Consider the following 22,768-nt stretch of genomic DNA (forward strand, 5'->3'; position numbering starts at 1 on the left):
CATTGCTATTTCAGTTCCAGACACTGTCATCAATTTCTCAAAAGCAACATTAGTTGGTTTTTTTTTTCATGAGGATAAGGGACCACTGGTAATCCCATCAAGACTTTGGAGGTGCCTTATCTGCCACCTGAAACACCCTCCTACCTCACTGTGCCTTTTTACGAGCTGCTCACTTTTGAAGATAATAGCTCATCTCAATCACAAACATTAAATAAGAAACAACTGGAATGAAGGTGAAGAAATAATTTAAGTTGTTTAGGGCAGCAAGGTGGTACAGTGGATAGAGCGCCAGTCCCAGAGTCAGGAAGACTCATCTTCCTTGGTTCAAATCTGACCTCAGACATTTACCAGCTGTGTGACCCTAGGCAAGTCACTTAACCTTGTTTGCCTCAGTTTCCTCATCTGTAAAAAATGAGCTGGAGAAGGCAATGGCAAACCACTCCAGTATCTTTGCCAAGAAAAACTGAAATGGGACCACAGAGAGTTCAATATGAATAAACAAAAACAACAAATGAAATTGCCTAAGATGATCCACTGTTGCCAGATCTATCTCTAAGTACAGCCGAGGTGGGTACATACCTATTATAGGCACACTGTACATAAGTAACATAGAATGTCCTGTGGTTCAGGAAAGATCTCAGTGATCCTCACTCTTGCAATCTACCTCCAATTATCTTTCATCAGTGGCTAGGAATTGCTGCTGAATCTCTTTCCCAAGATTGAAATTTACAAAGAAAAGAAACAATTATTTGACTAAGGCATTTATCCTTATAGGTCTGAGGTTTCAAATGCAAACCTCTTGGTGTTGCGACTATTGAAGAAACACAACTGGAGAAAAATATTGAAAATCTTACTAAGAAGATTTGTAGGACATTAAATATTTTTGGAAAACAAGAGTTTGATGATTAGATCCAAAAATAAATGGATCTAGTTTCAGTCCTAAAAGGCAAATTTCAGAATATGGATGCAAATGCCAGGGAGAAAATACAATTCATGATGTTTTGACCTCAGAGGGCTTGGGATTCACTTTAATTTGTTTAAACTTAAACAATAAGAATGGATTTGGAGTTGGAGGCTTGGAATCCTATGCCAGTTCAGAGTATATGACTTGCTCAAGGTCACAGAAGTAGCAAATGATGGAAACAGAATTTAAAGCAAGGACTTCTTAGATGAAGTCCATCATCCTTTGTACCACACCACACTACTATCCAAAGTCAAATGCCACTGAAGGAAACAAAATAGAAACTTACTGGTTGACTAGAACAAATGAATTTAGAGAACAGATAAGCAAGGTATTTTTTTCTTAATGAATTCAATACCACAGGGTAAATAAAAATTGAACAAATTCTATTGATAACTTACATTTTGATATCTTTCTTTTGAGTTGTCTAAATATGTGTTTTTTTTTACAAAGAGATAACAAATGCAAAATACTGGTCATAAGGACCTGAGTTCAAATCTAGCCTTAGGCAGTTACTAGCTATGTGACCCTGGGCAAGTCACTTAACCCCTGCTTCAGCTTACTTATCTAAAAAATGGGGATGATAATAGTACCTACCTTCCAGGGCTATTGGAAATATAAAATGAAATATTATTTGTAGAGAACTCTGCAAACCTTAAATCAATTATTATATAAATATTATTATTATTATTATCATTAATTAATCATCTCATTTATATTAAAAACCTCTACATAAGAAAGGAAGAAAGAAGACTTCTCCTCATTTTACAGATTGGGTTGAGGTGACTTGTCCAAGATTATACTGCTGGTCAATGATACAGCTAAGACGAGAATCCCAAGTCCTGAGCTCTAGCCCACTAGTCTCATTACTAGGTTTGTGGGATCTTGAAATTAATCCTGAATCTGCTTTTATAATATTCATAAAGTTTAAACTGGCAAAAAAAGAATAAGCTAGAGAGGAAAAAACTTGACTTTATGGCATTATGTCAGAAGTGAAACAGATTGGAACAATGAATAAATAAGGAAATAAAATTCCAAATAATGACAGTGACAATAGCTCCCTATGCTTCCAAGACAAATAGGTAAATAAAAAGCAGCTGACCATTTTGAAAGGTTAAGTATCTGATTTCTATAGCCTTCCTGACAAACATATTTCATGAAAATGACCGGAAAGCCTATATGTGGGCTGGTTTCCCCAGTTTCCACTGCTTCCCATTCCAGATATTTGCCCTTCTTGAGTTGAAGGCCAAATGGTTATGTAGAGAGCAGGGCTCCACCCTGGGGACAATCTGCCCTGCCTAACTACAAATAACGAAGAGAGTCTTAATGGGCCACGACAGGGGGTCCTCAGTGGGGCTGCCTCTGTGCCAAGGGAGAATATGGAGTAATTGAAAACAATGTTTCCTGTTTAAAGATGAATGGAATCACAATGACAAGTGTCCAACCTTGCTTTCATGACAGGCTCAAGTGCGGGGGGAGCAGAGCAGTGATGCCATGTATTGGGAAAGTACCTGCTGTTGAACGGGTTGTCTCCAGGAATGATGTGGGTGCTGTCCTTCCCCACTAGGAGTTTGATACGGTCATAGAAAGACTTCACAGCCGGCAAGCCTGTCTGACCCTGCTGAATGATATCGAGAGGGTCTCGGGATCCTCGACAGAGCAGGCTGTTGTGACAGGTGGACTGGAGGCAGCAGTCAGGGTCCAAGCAGTCCACCAGGCCATCTGCAATGACAGAGGCAGAACCACAATCAGTGAAGTTCACTACACAAGGTTACTCAATGACCTTGTCATTAAAGAGCCTTCCTTAAGCCTCTGTTATTATTGTGTTCATATCTATGACTACGCTTTAAACACAAATAATGGGACTCCACAGGATTCCGAATCTAACTTCAAAGTAACCAAGGGCTTCCCCAACTCCCTCCAAGCACTTATCAAGCTGCTAATAAGTTGAAAAACTGAGTGATCTGTGTGAAAGGCAAACCCATTCTACAGGAGAAATCCTGAGGAATGGTGAAATCATTGAGCTGGGCAGTTAGCTGGCAAACTCTCTGACTTATCAGGATTTGGCTATTATACCCTTCATATACCACCAATGGGTGTGTTTCTTTAAACAATTACATTAAATTTTATTGCTAATCATTTGATATTACTTTCCTGTTTTTGTATTTTTTGGGTCTTTCTTTGTATCTTTATCACAGTGTTTGGTATATGATAAACACTTAATAAATGCTTGCTGATTGACTAATTGAAATCTATCCCTCTTCTCTTAGAGAGTCATGCCTTATGAGAAAGAATAAAAAAAAAAAGAAATAAGGGAACCAAAATAGGTTCAGCAAAACTAACCAACACAGTATATGAGTCTGACAGGATATGAAATATTTCATATCTGTAGTCCCTCACATCTTCAAGGAAGAGAGGGAGATATATATTTTCCCATCTCTTTTTTTTGAGGGGGGAATTTCTAAGGATACATTCCTCCTCGCCCCCTTTAAGATCCAAAGGTTCTGTCGATGGCTTTGGAAAGTGGAATAGTCCAGGTAGGGGCTGTTCCTAGAGCTCTCCCTTTAAAATTGGCTCATTACATTAAGAGCTGATTGGTCAAACACAACATTGTTGAGCTACTGGGCTCAGACAGCAAGCTGCTTGTTATCTAGCAAATTTAATACTAAGGCATTTTTTGGCCTAATTAGCATCGTAGGAACTTGCACTAGAACCTTGAGTAGCAGTGAATTGACAAACATGTGCATTAGTCTGTTGAATCACAGACTAGGCTCTGCGTTTTAAATGGATTCTAACATAATTCTTTGGCATTACCCTTTTCATTTGGTTTCACTAATGAAATTGAAATATGTAATTTCACTGAAGTTCCACTGTAATTTAGCAATTAATGTACAATTATTTTAAAACATTACCTTCTTTTTAGCAAACAAACAAATTAGGAGGTTGCATGTTTTGACTAGTTTTAAATGATTAAAACTAGCCCCTCATTTTCCACATGGCCAAATGTTTTTTACGTGTCTTAGAATACATTTAGATTTGTAAAATTTCCGAAGTGGGAGGAGGGAAGGAGGAAGAGAAGCGCGCATGATCGCTTCAACTTAGAGACTTTTCAAATCAAGTATCTGAACATCTCAGCCGGGAGCACTGGTGGAACGTGCTAAATCCCTGGAGCCCAGCAACATCCAAACACACGAGATAACAATGGAGAATTGTTGCCTTACAGCTGATAATGCAGAGACACTTTATTTCTGATCCCTGGTTAGATAGATAAATAGATTGATAGTGCTTGGAGGAGAGAGGAACAGTGGAGGAGAAGGAAGAAAAATAAGAAGAAGAGGAAGAGGAAGAAAAGAAAGAGAGAAGGAGATAGAGGGAACTATGGAAGGTGAATAAGGGGAAGGAAGAGGAGGAAGCAGAGGAGATAGAGATGGAAGATATATGGAGAAGGAGGAGGGATAAGGAGAGGAGAGGAAAGAGAGTGAAGAATGATAGAGGAGGATGAGAAGGAAAAAAGAGAAAGAAAACCTACAGCATTTTGCATCTAACATTAGCTCCTGGGGACTGTCCTTAGCTAGACAGAAGGAACCTACAATTGAAATGACTGCTTCTGATTTAAAAATAACCTGCTGAGATATGTTGGCACTGTTTCATTCAGCATCCAAAGAAACTTCTTAAGTTAGAAGAACTCCATTGTTGTTAGAGTTATAGATTTCTTTAAGGTCAGCGGCCTATTCCCATTAGGAACTCCATCCATCTTAGATGCCCTTTCCATCCTGAAGCTGGGAATTTTTTTTCCTCTAGTCCGTTTACTACCCACTCTATATAATCAACGTGAGGACATCATCGAGCTCAGATAATAACTCCAGACAGTTTTCCTATTAAGCTCTGAACTGTCCCCCCACCCTCAGTGTTCTACTCTTTCTGGGTGTGTGACACCTTCAAAACTGTGAACTTAAAATTGCCCCACTGTTTAGTTTGTTCAATGCTTTTATTCAGGGGACTGTCAGTCAAGAGAAATCCTATCAACATAGCAGAAGCAAAAAATAGGATATAAATTACTCCCTTCTACAGATTTACATTTACCTGCTCAAGATATTGCACATTTTTGGTTATGTCTGTTATTATGTGTGAGCATATGTTATGTCTGTAATGACCTCATCATGCAGCATGATTACGGGCTGCTGTCACTGAACACTTTTTGACGACACTGTGAACTTTAAATTGGCACACCAATCTCCCAGTGGCCTGTCAGTCATGAGAATCGCATCTTTATGCCAGCAAGCCCCCTTGGATATAGTCTGACATCGCAATCTTCAGTAAATTACCCTGTCACTGCCAATCTTGCAGTTATCTCGCAAACAATCAAGCAGGCAATCAAACTGTTCTGAATTGCCAGTTCAGGACCTGAGAGGCTAGAAACGTCTCCATTCAATAGCAGCAAGAAAGCTGCACAGCGCTCCTTTGACATTGGATGATTTATTTATTTCTTTTCCTTTCTTTCTTTTTCTTTGGTACGCATGCGTGTAATGGTGTTGGGGGAGGGGCTGTTTATACTCCTAAGTTCCCATAAAGGACAAAACTTCAAGTTCACAGAGGAAATCCTCTACCACCCATCTTCCTATCCACCTAAGGTAATCATACGGAGACTTACTATTTTCCTTTTTACTTCCACAAAAAGCTGTGAGAAGAAATATCAAGGTACTTTTTATGAGAACAGGAGCTAAATCACAGTGCTGGCTGGGATATGTCTGGTAAACAGCATGTGCTAATTGTAATGGCAATTTCAGAGAAATATGGAGTGGAAAAACTTACTAGGAATTAATTGAGAACATTCCTTTTTATTACATTTTAGAGAAAAAAGAGACTATTTTAAAACGGTTTTTAGAGGCACAGAACTGAAATACAGTGATCAAACGGAACCATATGGAAACTGCAGTTGCAGGGAAGCAAATCAGCACCTAGGACAGTGCTCTGCATGTAGCAGACAGCTAACCAATGTTTGTTGATGGATTCCTGGGTGACATGCTTCTTGTGTTTAGGCTACTCATTTCTACCTGTGTCATATTCTTTTCTATTTCATAAAGCTGGAAGGGCCTTCACAAGTCATTTATCCTCTTTCCTTCTTTTCCCTCCCCTCCCCTTCCCTTGTCTTCCCTTCCTGAAGGATATCTGTCTTATCTCCCTGTAACCTCTCTCATGTACTGCACGGACTATAGTGCTGGATGAAATCAGCAAGATAACTTGGGATATTTTTTAGATTAAGTCTATTAATCTTTAACTCAGCTGTTATTTCATAATACATATATCACATAGCTCCACCTTTTTACCTTAAATATTTACTCTCAGAGGAAAGGGGTTTTTTCCCCTCTCTCTCCAGTTTTGTGAGGAAGGAAGGACAGTTCTATAGTAACAATCTGGCTCTGCCATGTAACATACCACTGTACCTCACCCCCAAGTGGGTGTTGTTTTACTATGAGCTTATCAATCACATTGTCCAGGTTGAATGCCTCCAGGATGCTAGTCCTAAATCTAGGGTCAGGCTTCTATAGAGAACAATGGAAGGCAGTTCCTACCAGGACTGTACCTGAATGCTAGGAGAAAGGGGAACAAAAGGGGTCTAGTCCCTCTGGAAACTCTGCTTAAATGTATTACATCCTGAGGATATTCCTAGCTTGCTTTAAATCAGCCATGCATCAGAAATCAGAGCAATGCAATAGCCGATCTTGGCTCTTGAGGACTAATAAGGAAACACACCACTTTTCTTTCAGTAGAACGGTGGCACACTGTGGGTGTGGAATGGTCAAACATACTTAATGTGTTTACTTAGTTAGATTTTGTTACAAGGAAGGACACTTATGGGGGAGGGAAGGAGTAAAGGGAGATGAGAACAATGTTAAAAAGGAACATTAATAAAAAGAAGAGGAATGAGGTCAGTACTATTATTCAGAATAATTTTTACTCCCACCCTAGTTAGTAGTTGAAAAAGCTAAAAAAAAATGTGTAGTAGTATGTTTGCTGAACCACTAGTTAGCCAGACTACTGCCAGGTACAGTGAATGGGAAAGGGCATCTATTAATGGGTACCTACTATCAAGTATAAGCTGACTTGACTTTTTTTGCTCTGATTTTGAAGAGCTAGGAAGCTAGGAGGGGGAGAGCAGGTTGGAAAATCATAGGATCATAGCTCCAGAGCTGAACAAAGCCTCAAAGATCATCTAGTCCAATCCTCCCAGTTTACAAGTGAAGAAACAGAAGCTGAGGAGGTTAAATGACTTGTTTAAGTTCTTACACAGGTGGTGTCAGAAGTAAGATCTGAACTCAAGTGCTCCATCTTCAAATCCAGTATTTTTTCCATTATAACACATAATGCCCACGGCAAGTGGTTCCTCACATTTCCATAAACACTTTTAGAACTAGGCTCTGTGTTTCGTGAATATTAAAAACAGCACAAATTGGCAAAACCCAATTCATTTCAGGTGGAATGAGAGGCTCTGCTGGTATCTGCTTCCAAACACTGATATTTTGGGGGCAGTTGGCCATAGACTCAAGGAACAGTTTCACAATCAGCCCTTGGCTGCAAGAACATGCTTCAGACTTGGGAACCACCCACATGCAAGGATACTTCCCCCTATATGGCAGAATCATACTTTTTACATTTGACTTAACCTTCCATGCCTTCTACCTTCCCTCTTTCAGCCTCTTCTGGATGTTCTCCAGAAGGTTTTTTTTTTCCAGCTGGCCTGGGAACAAGATGAGAGCTTTCATATTTGTTGCTGTTGACTCAAATTAATGGAAGCATCTGCAAAAGTGGAATCCCAAACATCCAGAGGATAAGTTTGTTGTTCTTGTGAAAATTTTCAAGTCCAGTTAGCAAAGAGAACAGGCAGGATCCGTGACTGAGATGGAGTGACAAGAGGATGGAGGAAGAAGGGATGAGGAGTAAGGACAGGAGGGATAGGGACAAAGCACTGGCTGTTATTTGTGGGAGAAGGATGAAAAAGAACAAGGGACCAGAGAACCAATCTTGTCAAAGTATAACAGTATAGTCTATAGGAGGAAGTCTGAGTAAGAATGTCCAAAGGTAATTTCTGAAATTGAATTAGTGACCCAGATAGATTCCTGAGTGGAAGGGAAACTGGAAACCATTGCAGACAGGTGGCACTAATGTTCACAGTGGAAGGATCTAGGCTTAAGTAAGAGATCTATGCTCAAGTAGCAAAATTACATAAAAGGTCTTTGTACCTGGGGATATTCATGATCCCCAAAGGTTTTTTTACAAGTTAGACATAAGGCCAGGATAATTGAAAGTATTCTGACTTGATGTAACCAAGAAGTGAAGGGAACAGGCAATTCTGACTTGATTTAACCTGGCAATATGAGATTAGCTCTTCATTGCTTCTGTTGGTCTCCGGTAGAGCCAGTCCTTCAAAGCAATAGATTAGCTGACAAGGTGCTCATTTTGAAGGTTTCACCTACCATTAATATACCAGCTACCTGATAGGTTGTTACTTGTCCCTCTCTCCCTCCCTTTTGTCTGCCTCTCCCTCCCTCCTTCCCTTTCCTCCCTCTGTCCTTCCCTCCCTTCTCCCTCTTCCCTGCTGCCCACCTCTGCTTCACCTTCCCAAGGGATCAACATTTCTACTTTTAAATATTACAGGAAGTGGACCTGTATTTGTATGACTCCTGGAACGCTTTCTAGAAGTTATTATCTTCTATTTTTCTAACTCTTTTGTCGGTCTCTGAATTTCAGAGCCAGAGCTCCTAGCTCCATACCCCCTGCAGACTTTCTCATGACCTAGCCGAGAGCTCATTCAAGTCCAACAAGAGGTTCGATAGATATTGGCCCCACTGAAAAGCTTATCTGTTGGTTTTCCTGTTACCCCACATTGTGCTTGGGAAAGAAAGCAAGGACTGACTAGGAAACAATTCTTTCTGGACAAGGGACAGTCCCTGAATAGAAGGAAGATCATTCAGGTAAGATCTCCATTTGTCACACGTAAGAAGAAAAGGAGAGAAAGTCACTTGACACCCTGAGACACTAATATAGGAACTGGACAGGTAATTTTTTTTTAAATCTTCATATCACATAGCTTGATTCTGGTTTTGCTTTGCCATTCTGAAGATGACAATGTTTGGAATTTTTATTTTTAATCAGTGGAAGTTGATAGATTGGAGCTTCTTAGTATAAAACAAGTAAAATAGTTCATCAAGTAATATACTGTACTTTGGTTTCATGATTATATTTGTTGTTCACTGGCCATGGCTTTAGAAGAAAGTTGAAGATGTATACAAAATTCTGCCCCTAGCATGTGATTTTCATGAACTACTTCTCACTTACTTTGAGAGTTTCAGAATAAAAAATTCAATTAGGAATATGATTTGTTTGAATATTTTATTTTGAAGACCAAAGGCATTGTCAGAAATTATTTAGTTATTATTTGCATTCTCCACATACTTCTATATATAGTGTGTGTGTGTGTGTAAATTCCAGTTAGTTCCTCCTTCAGACAGGAAGCTTCTAGTACCAAGGGGTGATTTCATTCATTGTTTTATATCCTCAGGGCCTAGCACAATGCCTAGCAAATAGGTATTTGATAAAAGCTTGTTTATTGCTAGGGTAAGATTCTTTTGGAAATCTGTCTTGGCTCAGAGGTTTCAAATACAGAACCTTTTAAAAACTTAAAAAAAATCTCTTAAGCTACTGAAAACATCTGTTGATTGTGTCACAGTATCCATAACTGCGAGTTAGCTCACAGTACTAATTAGGAAGAGGTGAAGGAAACATTTGTGTCTACTATGTGCCGAAACTGTGTTAAGTGTCTTACAAATATTAATCTCATTTGAGATACTAATAAGTCAAAACTGGTGACCCAGTTCTTAGAGGGGAAAGCTAGTTTTGGTCTATTTCAAAACCAGATTTCACTCCTAATTTTGGGTACCTGTCTGAAAAAAAAACCATGCTTTGCAGGTTAACCAGAAACCCATTCCTAAGCCTGAGAAATTAACGGAAAGTAGATGTTCTTTTGCTAAGATGTTAATGGCACTGTCTACATTCATAAAGGACAGTGTGGACAGGGGGCATTGTGTTTGCTAACTTTGAAGATCCTCATTGAGCGTGAGAATAAGGAGTGAGTTAGTAGAAGACAAGCAAATAGAGGGTTATTCTCTGTGCTATGAAACATCTGCATTACCCAAGCATTTAATGGCTTCCATCCAGAGTATCATCTACATGGTGTTTGGGCTAAAGGCAGCCTCTATTAAAATACAACAATGATGAAAAGCAGTTGTGGCAGAGTGGATAAACCAGGGATTTTTTTTAGGGGGGAAGGCAAGGCAACTGAGGGTGAGTTGCCCAAGGTCACAAAACTAGTGTGTCAAGTGTCTGAGGTCATATTTGAACTCAGGTCCTCCTGACTCCCAGGTCAGTATTCTATTCAATGCTGCCTTTTTTTAAAAAACCCTTTTTGTGTCATTGACCTCTCTGACTTCTGGTTAAATCTATGAATCCCTGCGCAGAATAATGTTTTTAACTATATAAAGTACATAGGATCACAAAGAAACCAATTGTATTTAAATATAATTATCAACCTATTAAAAACTGTAATTTCATAAATATCCTTCCTCTGAAGGAGGATGACAGTTTAAGAAACCTTAAGATAGTAGTGGCCTTGGAGCCCCAAAGACCTAGTTCTATTCTCTCTTCTGACACTTACTATCTGTGTGATCCCTGGACAAATCATCCTAATCTCTTAGTGTCTTGGCACTTAATACTAAAATGAACACGAAATACTTAACAAATACTTAATATAAAATTGATTAAATAATAATGAATACTAAAAGTTGCAGAATAGGTATCAATGTGTATCTGTGGAGGGAGTTTCCTCACAGAAGAGTTCTCTACATGAACAAAATCATGAATCTGGAACAAGCATAAATGATGATAATAGTAATAATTGCAAAAGCAAATAATGTTTTTTAGAAAATTAAGATATAATTTTCAGCAGTGAGGACTAAAAAATCCTCAGCAGAAAATTACATCTCCCCCTTAGAAATCAATCCCTAGCTCCAAACCTAACGAACAAAACTACTCTTCAGGAAGAATGCAGAATCATATTCATTGTATTTAGACCTCAAACATATCTTAGAGGTCATCTGCTCTTAGATTTAGGCCTAGAAGGAACTTTAAAGATTATCTAATCCAGCACCTTAATTTTTTGCAAATGGGGGCAAAGACATTTAGAGGTTAAATGACTTGCCCAAGAACACACACTAAGTTGCAGAGTCAGGATTCAAACTCAGGTCCAAACCCAACACCTTTTCCAGTCTCCCATGTTATTATAGTTAACCATATGTGCTATATGTAGACACATATTCACACCAGTCTCTTTATCTCTCTTTCACCAGAACTATTTTTACTTTCAAACATTTTTTTGTTTGTTTGTTTCTACTCTATTTCTTCCTTCCCATTCCAGGTAGGGCTCTTAGGAATAACTCCATTTGACATGCAATCTCTCTACTCCAAGAGAGTCCCTGATGGCTGTCTCTGGTTCATCTCCCCCATGTTTTTCCTGGGGTACTGTTCTTCAGCCACTGCTGCAGGCTAGTGATTTCTATCTTGGTATTGCTGTCACACCATTTCCTGGTAGGACCACTGCCCCAACAGCCAGAGCAAAGGGAAATTTCTATTTTAGATCATTGCCTGCCTTCTTACTGATTATATATATATATATATATATTTTTTTTTTTAAAAAGATAACAAACAGATAAAAGAAAACCTTCTGTCCTGTATGAGCACACTGTGTACTTAATGGTACAGCAGGGAGCTAAGACAGTGACCCATTCAACAACTTGGAAAAGGAATGAGAGCTCACACAGAAACTATCACTGCTAATTGCGGTGGAGACACCTGAAAGCAAGAGGCCAGCACGGCCTCTTTATGCCCTAGGGAAAGACCAAAGCTCCCAAGATGGGGCGGGGAGATTGGGGAGAGAGTGGACAGGAAGACTAGCCCTGCAAGAGAGAGAAGAGGTTCATCAGACTTTCTAACTAGAATGGCGATCCAAAGAGAGAAGGGTAGATGCCTTCCCTGACCACTGAACAGTCTGAGGCAGAAACAGAAACCAGTTAGTGGAGAAAGGGATGAGTTTAATTTTAGCCTTGGCTTTCTGCTGACACTTGGGTGCTTACCAGGATCTGTTGGCATTATCTCTGGTAGCTGTCAAACATTTACTAATCTCCTACTATGTTACAGGCCCTGTACTAAGTATTGGAGATACAAATGAAGGCAGAAACAGCCTCTGATCTCAAAGCACTCACATTCTAGTAGGAAAGATGTTGTGTCAGGCTCTTGTCAGACACAAAGTGATCTATAGGAAGGAAAAGCTTGACATTTCAGGTATCATGGAAGACATGAGCAAGTTTTTTCTGGTGAAGGGAAATTTCCCAGAGCTGCTCAAATCATATCACAAAGGTGGCTGCTTACTTTGCTAATCCCCTGGTCTTGGTTTTGGGTACTATTGAAGGATAAGAGCAGGGAAAAATCAGTGTTCTCTTTGTCCTTTTCAATGAAACTTTTCCATTTTTATTGATAACCTTTGTTTTTCATCATCTTTATTTCTGAATGTATCATCCACTTCCCTCCCTGTGAGAAAACCTTTGCAATCAGAAAAGAAAGAAAAAGCAGTTCAGAAGAACTAACTAATACCTCAGCTGAGGTGACATAAAGTGTTCCATCCTTGTCACCCCCCATCTCTGCAAAGAAGGGAGGGAGCTGCATTTTATATTTCTGCTTTGGGGCCAAGCTTGGTCATTATAATTACACAGCAATAGATTTCATTTTTTTAAAATTCTTTTCATTTATATTGTTCTGGTCATTGTACACATTGTTTTAGTTTTTATTTCTCTTTATTTTGACTAGGTTAATATATAATTAGTTATATAATGTATAATTAACCTCTTCAGGTTTCTCTGAATTCTTCATATCCATCACCAGAGTAATATTTCATCATATTTGTAAACTGTCATTGTTTATCTATTCCCCAGTCACTGGGTATCTGCTTTGTTCCTAGTTCTTTGCCATCACTAAAAAGTGCTGCTATGAATATATAGCTGTGCTTATCATCTCTGACTTCCTTGACAATGTGGTCTCTGGGTCAAATGGTATGACAATTTAGTCTTTTTTAAGCATAAATTAAAAAAGGATATAGTCCTACTGGGCACATATCTAAGGAGGCCAAGTACAGAAAGACCCCATACGATCTCCAAACCATGCTTGCTCTCCAACTGTAATCTTTATCACCCTTCAAGCAGAATCTTGAACTTCAGTCTCTGTCCCCTGGCTCTGATAGGTAAGCTTTTGTATTATCTTGTTCTTTAAGCCACTTTCCAGCCATCTTTATGTCCTGCTGCTCAGGTATATCTCTCCCTTGCCCTACCTTTCTATCATTCTTTTATATAATGTCTTCCTCCATTAGAATGTAAGCCCCCTGAAGGAAGAATCTGTCTTACTTGCTTATATTTGTATCTCTAGCACTTAGTACACTGTCTGGCACATAGTAAATGCAGAATAAATGCTCCATCCATCCATCCGTCCGTCCATCCGTCTGTTATTGTCTATCTACCAAATTATTCATTGCACTGTTTGGAAGAGTAAACAATAGAAACAAAGTGGGTACCCATTTCTTTTGGAAACAACCAATCAAGTTGTGGTATATGAATATAAATGAATATTACCATGCCACGAGAAACAACAAAAATGAGGAATTCAGAGAAACTTTAGAAGGCTTATTTGAATTGTTGCAGAGTAAAGTAAGCAGAACCAACAGAGCAATATAGATACTGATTCTAATGATGTAATACAAAGAATCAAAGCACTAAATGAAAACCAAATTCTAAGTAACTGCAACAACCAACCTTAGCCCCAGAAAACACTGTATATTTTATATAACATGCCTCCCTCCTTTCATTAGAGAGGTAGATACTATTTTTGTGGATGCTACATATGTTTTCAGATGTGATCACTGTGCTAGCTGGTTTTGCTCAATTTTGGGGCGGGGCTTACAAAGCAAGGCTCAATGTAGGGAGTTAGGGTGAGTTACAAGGAAATAATTGTGATGTAAAAACAAAAGACTTCAATAAAATCGATGTTTTCTCTGTACGAAAGAAAAGGCTATGGTGAATTTGCTATCTACCAGACTTGAAGGGGGCTTTGCCTATCACTCATTCTCTCAATATATACATATTATTTACTCTGGGCACCTTACGGGAACCCAAGGCATCAGAATCTTAAAACTCACAGGCCAAGACTCTGGCAGAGATTTCCCAAGATACGTACATATCCCTGAGAAGTCATACCAATCAGACCACAGCTGCTTCTTGATCCACTTGTCACCTCTTGAGAGTAGCGCCTTTCCTTGTCTCTGGCCATCAGACAGCTGGGTATTGTCACTCCTTTTCTGCATCTGTCAGGCTCACAGAGATAGAGGCTTGGTTCCCTGGAGTCCTCTCTAGCTAAAGTCTCTATTTAGACCGAGTCCCTGATTAATAATAATAACCCTAACTAACATTTACATAGCTATTATCAATTCAATATATATTTTATATAATTAATATAACATTTTATATATTATAATGGATTGATCATATGATATATGGCATTTACTGTGTCCCAGGCACTGCGCTGAGTGGTACAATAATAATTGTTTAGTCAGTTCAGTCATGCCTGAGCCTTTGTGGCCCCATTTGGACTGGAGTGATTTGTCATTTCCTTCTCCAGCTCATTTTACAGATGAGGAAACTGAGGCAAATGGTGTTAATTGACTTGTCCAAGGTCACACAGCTATAAGTGTCTGAGGCCAGATGTGGACTCAGGAAGATGAGTCTTCTTGACTTCAGGCCTGTCATTCTATCCATTTCACCACTAGCTTCCCCAATAATAAAAACAGCTAACATTTACAATACTTACTAGATGCTGAACACTGCTAAGTGCTTTACAATCGTTATCTCATTTTATCCTCACAACTGCCCTTGGAGGTTAACAGAGAGTAAGCATAAAGCTTCAAGGTATCTGATACTAAATTTGAACTCGGCTCCTCCTGACTCCAAGCTGGTACTCTATACATGGCGCCACCTACTTGCCCTTAGTTATACATGACTGTTGGCAGCTGAGTCAGCAGTCACTGGTACTGTGGGTGTGGTGCTTTACTTCTGTAATTATAAAATCTCACATTTATATAGTGGTTTTTTTTGCTTTTTTTTTGGAGGGGGGAAGGCAGAGCAATTAGGGTCAAGTGACTTGCCCAAGGTCACATGGCTAGTTTTGTGTTAAGTGTCTGAGGCCAGATCTGAACTTAGGTCCTCCTGACTCCAGAGCTGGTGCTCTATTTACTGCACTACCTAGCCGTCCCTATATAGCACTTTTAAAGCTTGCAAAGTACTTTATAAATATTACCTCAGTTAATTCCCCAAACAATTCTGTGAAGTGGGGTCTATTTTTTTAATCCCCATTTTACAAATTAGGAAACTGAGGCAGAGAAAAGTGAAATGACTTGTCACACAATTACTTAGTGTCTGAGGCTAGTTTTGAACTCAGGTCTGCCTGACTCCAAGTGTAGTACTCTATGCACCTGGCTTCTTTATGAACCACTGATCACTGGAGCAGATCAAGGAAGCCACGGGACTATAAATAACCAGGTGGAGGCTTCCTTTCTGGCAGATTATTGCTCTGAAATGGTTTCTGCCACCACCCTCGCCAGCCTCCCTCTCTGTTTCCCCTTCATGGCACATCCACCCTCCCATCAATGCAACAGAAAGCAGCTGAGGACTTCTTCCATGAGTAGTACCTAGAGCAGCAGACTTCGGAGAAATCTTTCATTTGTCAGGAAGTTGGTGACACAGTTGATGTTTTTGTTTACCTTCCCCTGGGGGGATTGTGAAGCAGCAGTGGGGGATCCTCCTCTACCCCCCCCCCAATCCCAACAACTTGGTATAGGGCTTGGCAGCCTGGAGACCTTCTTGGGGTTACTTGGGAAAGGGCATCCAAACTAAAAGGTGCTCATGTCAAAAGAACTAGTCCAGGCAATTTTGCAATCCTAGGAATCTATTCCCCTTAAGGGTCTCTAGGGCTTACTTTGTATTTATTTGTATGTGTATGGGGAGGCAGTTAGGTGGTACAGTAGGTGTAGTGCGGGGCTTGGAAGACCTGAGTTCAAATTCTGCTCATACACTTAGTAGCTGCGTGAGTCTGGGAAAGTCATTTTGCCCATTTTGCCTCAGTTTCCTCATCTGTAGAATGAGATGGAGAAGGAAATGGCAAACAAGTCCAGTATCTTTTGCCAAGAAAATCCCAAATGAGGTCACAAAGTGTTAGACATGACTGAAACAACTAAGCAGCATGTGTATGCATGTACACATTATGCATACACATACATATGTATATGCAATCAGGGATATATGGGGTGTTGAGGGTGGACTAGCCCCTCGGTGAGACAGCTTGCCCAGTCTTTCTCAGGCTGCTCATCCACCTTCAGGGTCCACCTGCCACCAGCTCTCATCGGTGGCTCCAAGAAGCTGTAGCATGCAGTGACTGTCCTAGCAGACAGACTAATCCAGGCCTTGAATGTGTTGGTGAGTTGGGGGGGGTGTCTATCCCAAGCACATGAATATTTTCCCCTTCAGATTGGGTGGATGAGAACAATCTGTTCCAGCCGTCATGAAGGTGGCTGAAGCAGGCGATATGGAGTACTTAGAGTTTGGGCAGACAAGGAAGATCCCAAGGTCATCCACTGCATCCTGGGCCATCGCCAGCTGTCCTGACTTTTGACCTGCCACTGGACTTCAATAACTCAGGAAGAGAGAGTGAGGCTGATGACTTTGTGCGACTCTGCCTCACTTAAATCCAACCCTGTGATGTCATCGGTCCTCTTGGGTAACAAAAGACAAACAACAATACACACACATATCGACCTACGTGTATATGGGGGAAGGGAATAAGCATTTACTAAATGCCTGCTATGTGCCAGTGTCATACAGCTAGAAAGCATCAGGTCTTCCTGACTCCAGGCCAAGTGCCACCTAGCATGTGTGTAGACATACATGTCTGTATCTCTCTATCCATCCATCTCTCTTCCTTGAGAGGATGGGGGGTCCTCAACAGCCTATGTATCCCCAATACTTAATATAACATCTGGCATATAATCTGTACTTCATAAATACTTGTTCATCAATTAATTGGTAGCCAGACACACTGCTCAAACAAGATGGGCTTGAAATCATAATGGAGGTAAGTGAAGACTGAGAGGGAGCAGAGAAAATGAAAGCTTCACCTCTGGAGACTTCTGTGACCTTTCCTTGGCTTATACTTTGCCATATGGCTCCTGCTGGTCCAGCCTCACCCCAATCGCTGGGACCTCTTGGTTTTGTAAATCAAAAGGCAAGGACATATGGTATTACTCGTGCCGTGCTATGGTGAATACTGGGCTAATTTCTAGATTTTCCAGTTTACTTAGATAAGCCCCCCAGCATTGAATGACCCATCAGCACTTTCTGGTACAGACAGACTTGAAATCCCAAAGTGGGATGCTCCCTGCCCTGCATCTTCTCCCTCCCATGCTACTCTGTAGGACCAGCCTCTGGCTTGTAGGGGCTGGGAGGTGGGGTTGCTGTATGATTTTGTGAGCATGGCCTCCATGAACTAACCCGTTATGTATTCAGAATAATGTCTGATCATCTTACCCACCCCCAACTCCAAAAATTTCTCTGGCTCCCTATTAGGATTAAAGTTATTGTCTCTGTTAAGCATCTGAAGCTCTTTATAACCCACCTCCCTCTTATATTTCCAATGTTCTTACCCTTTCCTCCTCTCCATGTACAAGTCAGTCTAACCCCACTGGCTTACTGGCAGTTCCCACACATGAAGCTCCATCTCCAGTCTCTCTCTCATGCCCAGAATGCTCTCCATCCTAAGCCCTGCCTCTTAAAATCCCTGGCTTGTTTCAAGATTCAAGTCCAGTTTTGTTTCCTGCAGAAGGCCTTTCCCATCCCCCTCTAGAGCTCATGCCCTCTCTGAAGGTTATTACCCATCATCCATGGTGTAGGTTTTGTATGTACTGATTTGTATACATATTATCTTCTACATTAAAATGTTAGCTCCTTGAAGTCAGGGACCGTTTTGTATTTTTTTTGTTATCCCAGCCTTTAGGACAATACCTGACACACTGTAAAGAAGTTCTTAATAAACATTGATTGATCATGCTATTGGTCATAGCTAACCTTTACATAGCCTGTTTACAATTGCAAAGCTCTTTTACATACATTATCTCATTGGAAGTAAGAACACGCAGAGGATAATGGAAATACTTAGATTTTGGTCACACAGGGCAGGTGGAAACACACATGGGTCTTCCAAGTTGCTGGCACTAGATGGTGATTTCAACCTGTAGTATATGCTATCTTGATGAAACTGGCATAGTGTTAAATGAATCCACCTGGCCACATGAATTGGCCCAGGATCAGAGACATGTAGGATTGGAAATCGCATAGGTCTTTTGGTCCTTCTCCATCCCTCTAGGTGGATTTCAATGGAACCCATGCCATATTGGTGCCTATCTGGTTTTTAAAGACAGTTGGCTTCTCAGTGGATATTGTCTATTGGAGACACATCCCTGAGAGACACAGAGGCTCAACTGAGGGAAGTTATTTGAATGGGCTGGGAAGGCAGCTGGCAATAATAATGGTAATAGCTAGCATTTATACAGCACTTTCAGGTTTGTGAAACACTCTGTACGGTTATCTCATTTGATTCCCACAACAACCTTGTGAGGTAGGTACTATTATTATCCTTATCTTCTAGATGAGGAAACCGGGGCAACTTAATCAGAGTCCCATCTCTAACAAGTGTGTGAGGCAGGATTTGACAGGTCTTCCTATCCCTAAGTCTGGCATTCTATCCCCTGTGCCACATAGCATAATCCATGGACTCTCTTATGAGACTGAATTCAAGAGTTAACCCCATCTTCCCTGCAGGTTGGAAACCCTGGAAAGGCATTATGCTGCTGTCTGGGCAAAGATACTGGCCAAGCCATGTAACAAAAGGAGCGGAAATTAATTTTTAAAATGTTACCTTTCTGCCACCTGTTAAATCTGTGTTTCTAATCCTTTAATTCCCTAAAATAAGTCCACAGTGATTTAAATTATTATACAATTCCTTTTTTGGGATTATACATTTTAATCACAATTATATGATGAATATTTGATTTGTCACCTAATCAGGAAAAAAATAATTCCCCAAGAGAGACTTAATAACCATTTAAACTACTAAGGGCCTGATTAGAAAGGGGGATAAGATTGAAGGTGCTACATTGAGTAAACTCGTACTACAAGCACCTTTTAACAAGTAAGCTCAATGGTCGAGAAATGAGCTACAGAGGATTTTCTGTAGAAGAATCTTCTCATTTAGGGAGGCTTTTCTAGGCTTCTTTCTCTGAAACAGCTTTGAAACAACACTGATCCTGTGTTCCTTCTTATCTTTTTCATATACTTTCCCCAAATCCTGCCATGTCTTAGTAAGGAATCTGCTCATAGGTATGCATAAACATTGGATGAGAAGTTCCAGAAAGGGTGTCCCTCTTTTCTGAACACTCTATGTTATAATTAACCAACAGCAAGAGGGCCCTTTAAGACATTTGTCCCCGGAGGAGTAAAAGGAAGAATTTTACTGTATGCCATTTATTATATTCGTTTCTCTCCATCCTTCCTATTGTAAGATGATAGTCCTGAAGGCATGCGTGAGGGATGCCGTAGAGAAATTATGAGATTTAGCAACTGACTGGACATTTGGGGAAGATGGAGAATGAAGAGTGAGAATGGCATTGGAATTGGGAACCTGGGTGATAAGGAGAGTAGTGTTCTCAATAGGAATATGGGAATCCATGAGAGAGGGATTTAGGTGAGAAAGATAATGAGTTCTGTTTTGGATATGCTGAGATTGATATATCTACAGGAATCCACTCTGAAATTCTAATAATCAGTTGGTAATGTAGGGCCAGAGTTCAAGGGAGAGAACAGGGCTAGATATACAGATCTGGAAGCCACTGCCGTAGAGATGATAATTGAACCTGTTGGGGCAGTTGAGATCACCAAGTGAGAGTATAAGGAGAAAAGAAAAGGCACAGGACAGAACTTTAAATGATACCCACAGGTACAGTCAATTAATATTTGTTAAATGCCTTTTTTATGCCAGGCATTGTGTTAAGCACTGGGGATGCAAAAAAAAAGAAAAAAGAAAAAAGAAAAAGAAAAAGACAGTCCTTACCTTCAAGGAACTAAAAATCTAATGGGGGATACAACAGCAAACAAACATGTACAAACTATATATGTAAACACACACATATATTTTATATATACATATGTGTATATATACACACACATACATATCTATATACACATATATACACACATATCAGATAGATAGGAAATAATTGAGGGAAGGCATCAGAATTCCGAGGAGTTGGGAAAGGATTCCTATAAAAGATGGGATTTTATTTGGGACTTAAAGAAAGGGAGCTCTGTAGGTAGAGTTGAGGAAGCTTGTCTTGTGCCTTAGGAAAATCACTTTAGTGGCCGATGGAGGATGAATTGGAGTAGAGAGACCCTTGAGGAAGGCAATCCCACCACCAGGCTATTGCGATAGTCTCAGAGTAGGGTGATAAAGTGGGTGGTGGCAGGGTCAGAGGAGAGAAGGGGAGGTCTTTGAGAGATGTTACAAAGGTGGGATCTACAGATCTTGGCAATAGATTGCATATGGTGTGTGTGGGGAGGGGGGAGAGACAGAGAACTTGAGGATGATACTTCGGTTGTGAGCCTGAGGGACTGTGACTGGGTGTGTCATAGATGAAGATATCATAAAGAAGACTAAGAAGAAGTGGTCAGATAGGTGGAAGGAGAACTAAGAGTGAGGAGTCATGAAAACCCAGAGAGCAGAGGGTATCCAGGGGGAGAATGTGGTCAACAATGTCAAATACATCCATTAAATCAAATTGTTCATTTGTTTTTTAGTCACGTCTGATTCTTTGTGATCCCAATTGGGGTTTTCTTGGCAAAGATATTAAAGTAGTGTTATTTTTTGTTCCAGCTCATTTTACAGATGAGAAACTGAAGCAAATAGGGTTAAGTGACTTACCCAAGGTTACATGGCTAGGAAGTGTCCGTTTTGACCTCAGGAAGATGAGTCTTCCTGACTTCAAGCCTGGCACTCTATCCACTCTACCACTTTGCTACTCTTTTAAGCCAAATATGTTATTTCAAAAAAAGGAAAATCCAGGTAAACCATGTTTTTCCCATGGAATTTCAGCTTTGGGGATATTCTGTATTCCTTCCAAAGACCATGGAACTAACAGATACCATGGCCTGGTGGTAGACTCACAGAATATTTTTCTTATTAAGCATCAGATATGTTATTTTTTCTCTCTGAAATTTAAATTCTGCTCCTACCTCCAACTAGAATTGCCACAATGCCTTTCAACTGAATAAAACAACCTGGTCCAATCCAAGTAATATAGCTACACTGCATTTTGTAGGAATTTCCTCCCTCTGCCCTAAAAATCAACCTTTTTTCAAACATTAATCAAGGATATTTCACAACCGATTCACTAAGAAGGTAGGATTTCCCCCACCCCTCTATATTCTTGCATAGAGAAACTAAGTTGTATATAGTTTGAACAGCTTTCCAGTGGTTAGGTACACCCTAGGAACATGGCTCTCTCATGGGCCCCTGAAGCTCCTCCTTTCTCATTAGCCAAGGAAAGTTATTAATTAACAAGTGTGAAAAATGCCTGAATAGCATCCCTGGATCATGTCAAACCAATTTGGACAGTCAGAAGATGGGAAGGTGGAAAGGAGAAGATCAGTAGGGGGACAATTATATCTAGGCCAAGTCCCTTGGACTTCCTCCAATATTACTTCCCCTCACTTAGACCTAGCTTGACTGTCTCAGATAAGGTACTGAGAGCCCAGACAAAGACTCTCCTCATCCCTGACCTATGGCAGTCTCTTACTAAACTGATCATTAGAATTGAAGGGATGAAACATGAAGGTGAATGGTAAATACTGGGGGAAGGGATTGCTCTGAAATCTACTAAGCTCTGAAAGATCATACAGCATCACAGGACCTAACCTGTGGGAGAACAAATGAAGAATTGATAAACACTGTACTAGTTAGAGGGACACCTAAGTGTATCAATAGAGTGCCTGGCCTGGAGTCAGGAAGACTCATCTTCTGGAGTTCAAATCCAGTCTCAGATGCTTGTTAGTTGTGTGACCTTAGTCAAATCACTTAACCCTGTTGGCCTCAGTTTCCTCATCTGTGAAATAAGCTGGAGAAGGAAATGAGAAACCACTCTAAGTATCTTTGACAAGAAAACCCCAAGTGGGGTTACAAAGAATCAGACGTGACTGAAAAACAAAGGAACAATTTGACTTGATGAATATATTTGACATTATTGACCATATTCTCCCCCTGGATACTCTCTACCCTCTAGGTTTTCATGATTGCTAGGACATGACTGAAATGACTGAACGACAAAAACATCAAATACTAGTCAGCACTGAGGTCCATCCCTGCGCAAAGCTGAAAGCACTAGTTTGCCACAGACTGCATGAGAGCTTTCCTCTGGGAGATAAACATTCTGCGGCATTTGGGTGGCAGGCATGCCATTACCACTGGAACAGTAAGGTGAAACACATAAACAGGATCTTTCTGGTGGCCTCACATTAGTTCCTGCTTTCCTGCTTATCTTATAGCAACAGTGAACAT

The 22,768-nt window shown here is 40.2% G+C and overlaps 1 protein-coding gene across 7 annotated transcripts in view; it reads right to left on the bottom strand.

Moving 5' to 3' along the window:
- The window catches only part of TENM2 (teneurin transmembrane protein 2), a 417,254-nt gene that overhangs the window by 57,627 nt on the left and 336,859 nt on the right, over positions 1-22,768 (bottom strand). For all 7 annotated transcript variants that reach the window (XM_069102413.1, XM_069102414.1, XM_069102411.1 and 4 more), the window contains one exon: positions 2,473-2,683. In XM_069102413.1, the coding sequence (XP_068958514.1) occupies positions 2,473-2,683 (211 nt within the window). The remainder of the gene's footprint in view (positions 1-2,472; positions 2,684-22,768) is intronic.

This window comes from Petaurus breviceps, unplaced genomic scaffold (genome assembly GCF_028583685.1).
Source record: "Petaurus breviceps papuanus isolate PSGF00001 unplaced genomic scaffold, PetGlider_PUasm1.0 551, whole genome shotgun sequence".
Lineage (NCBI taxonomy): Eukaryota > Metazoa > Chordata > Mammalia > Diprotodontia > Petauridae > Petaurus > Petaurus breviceps.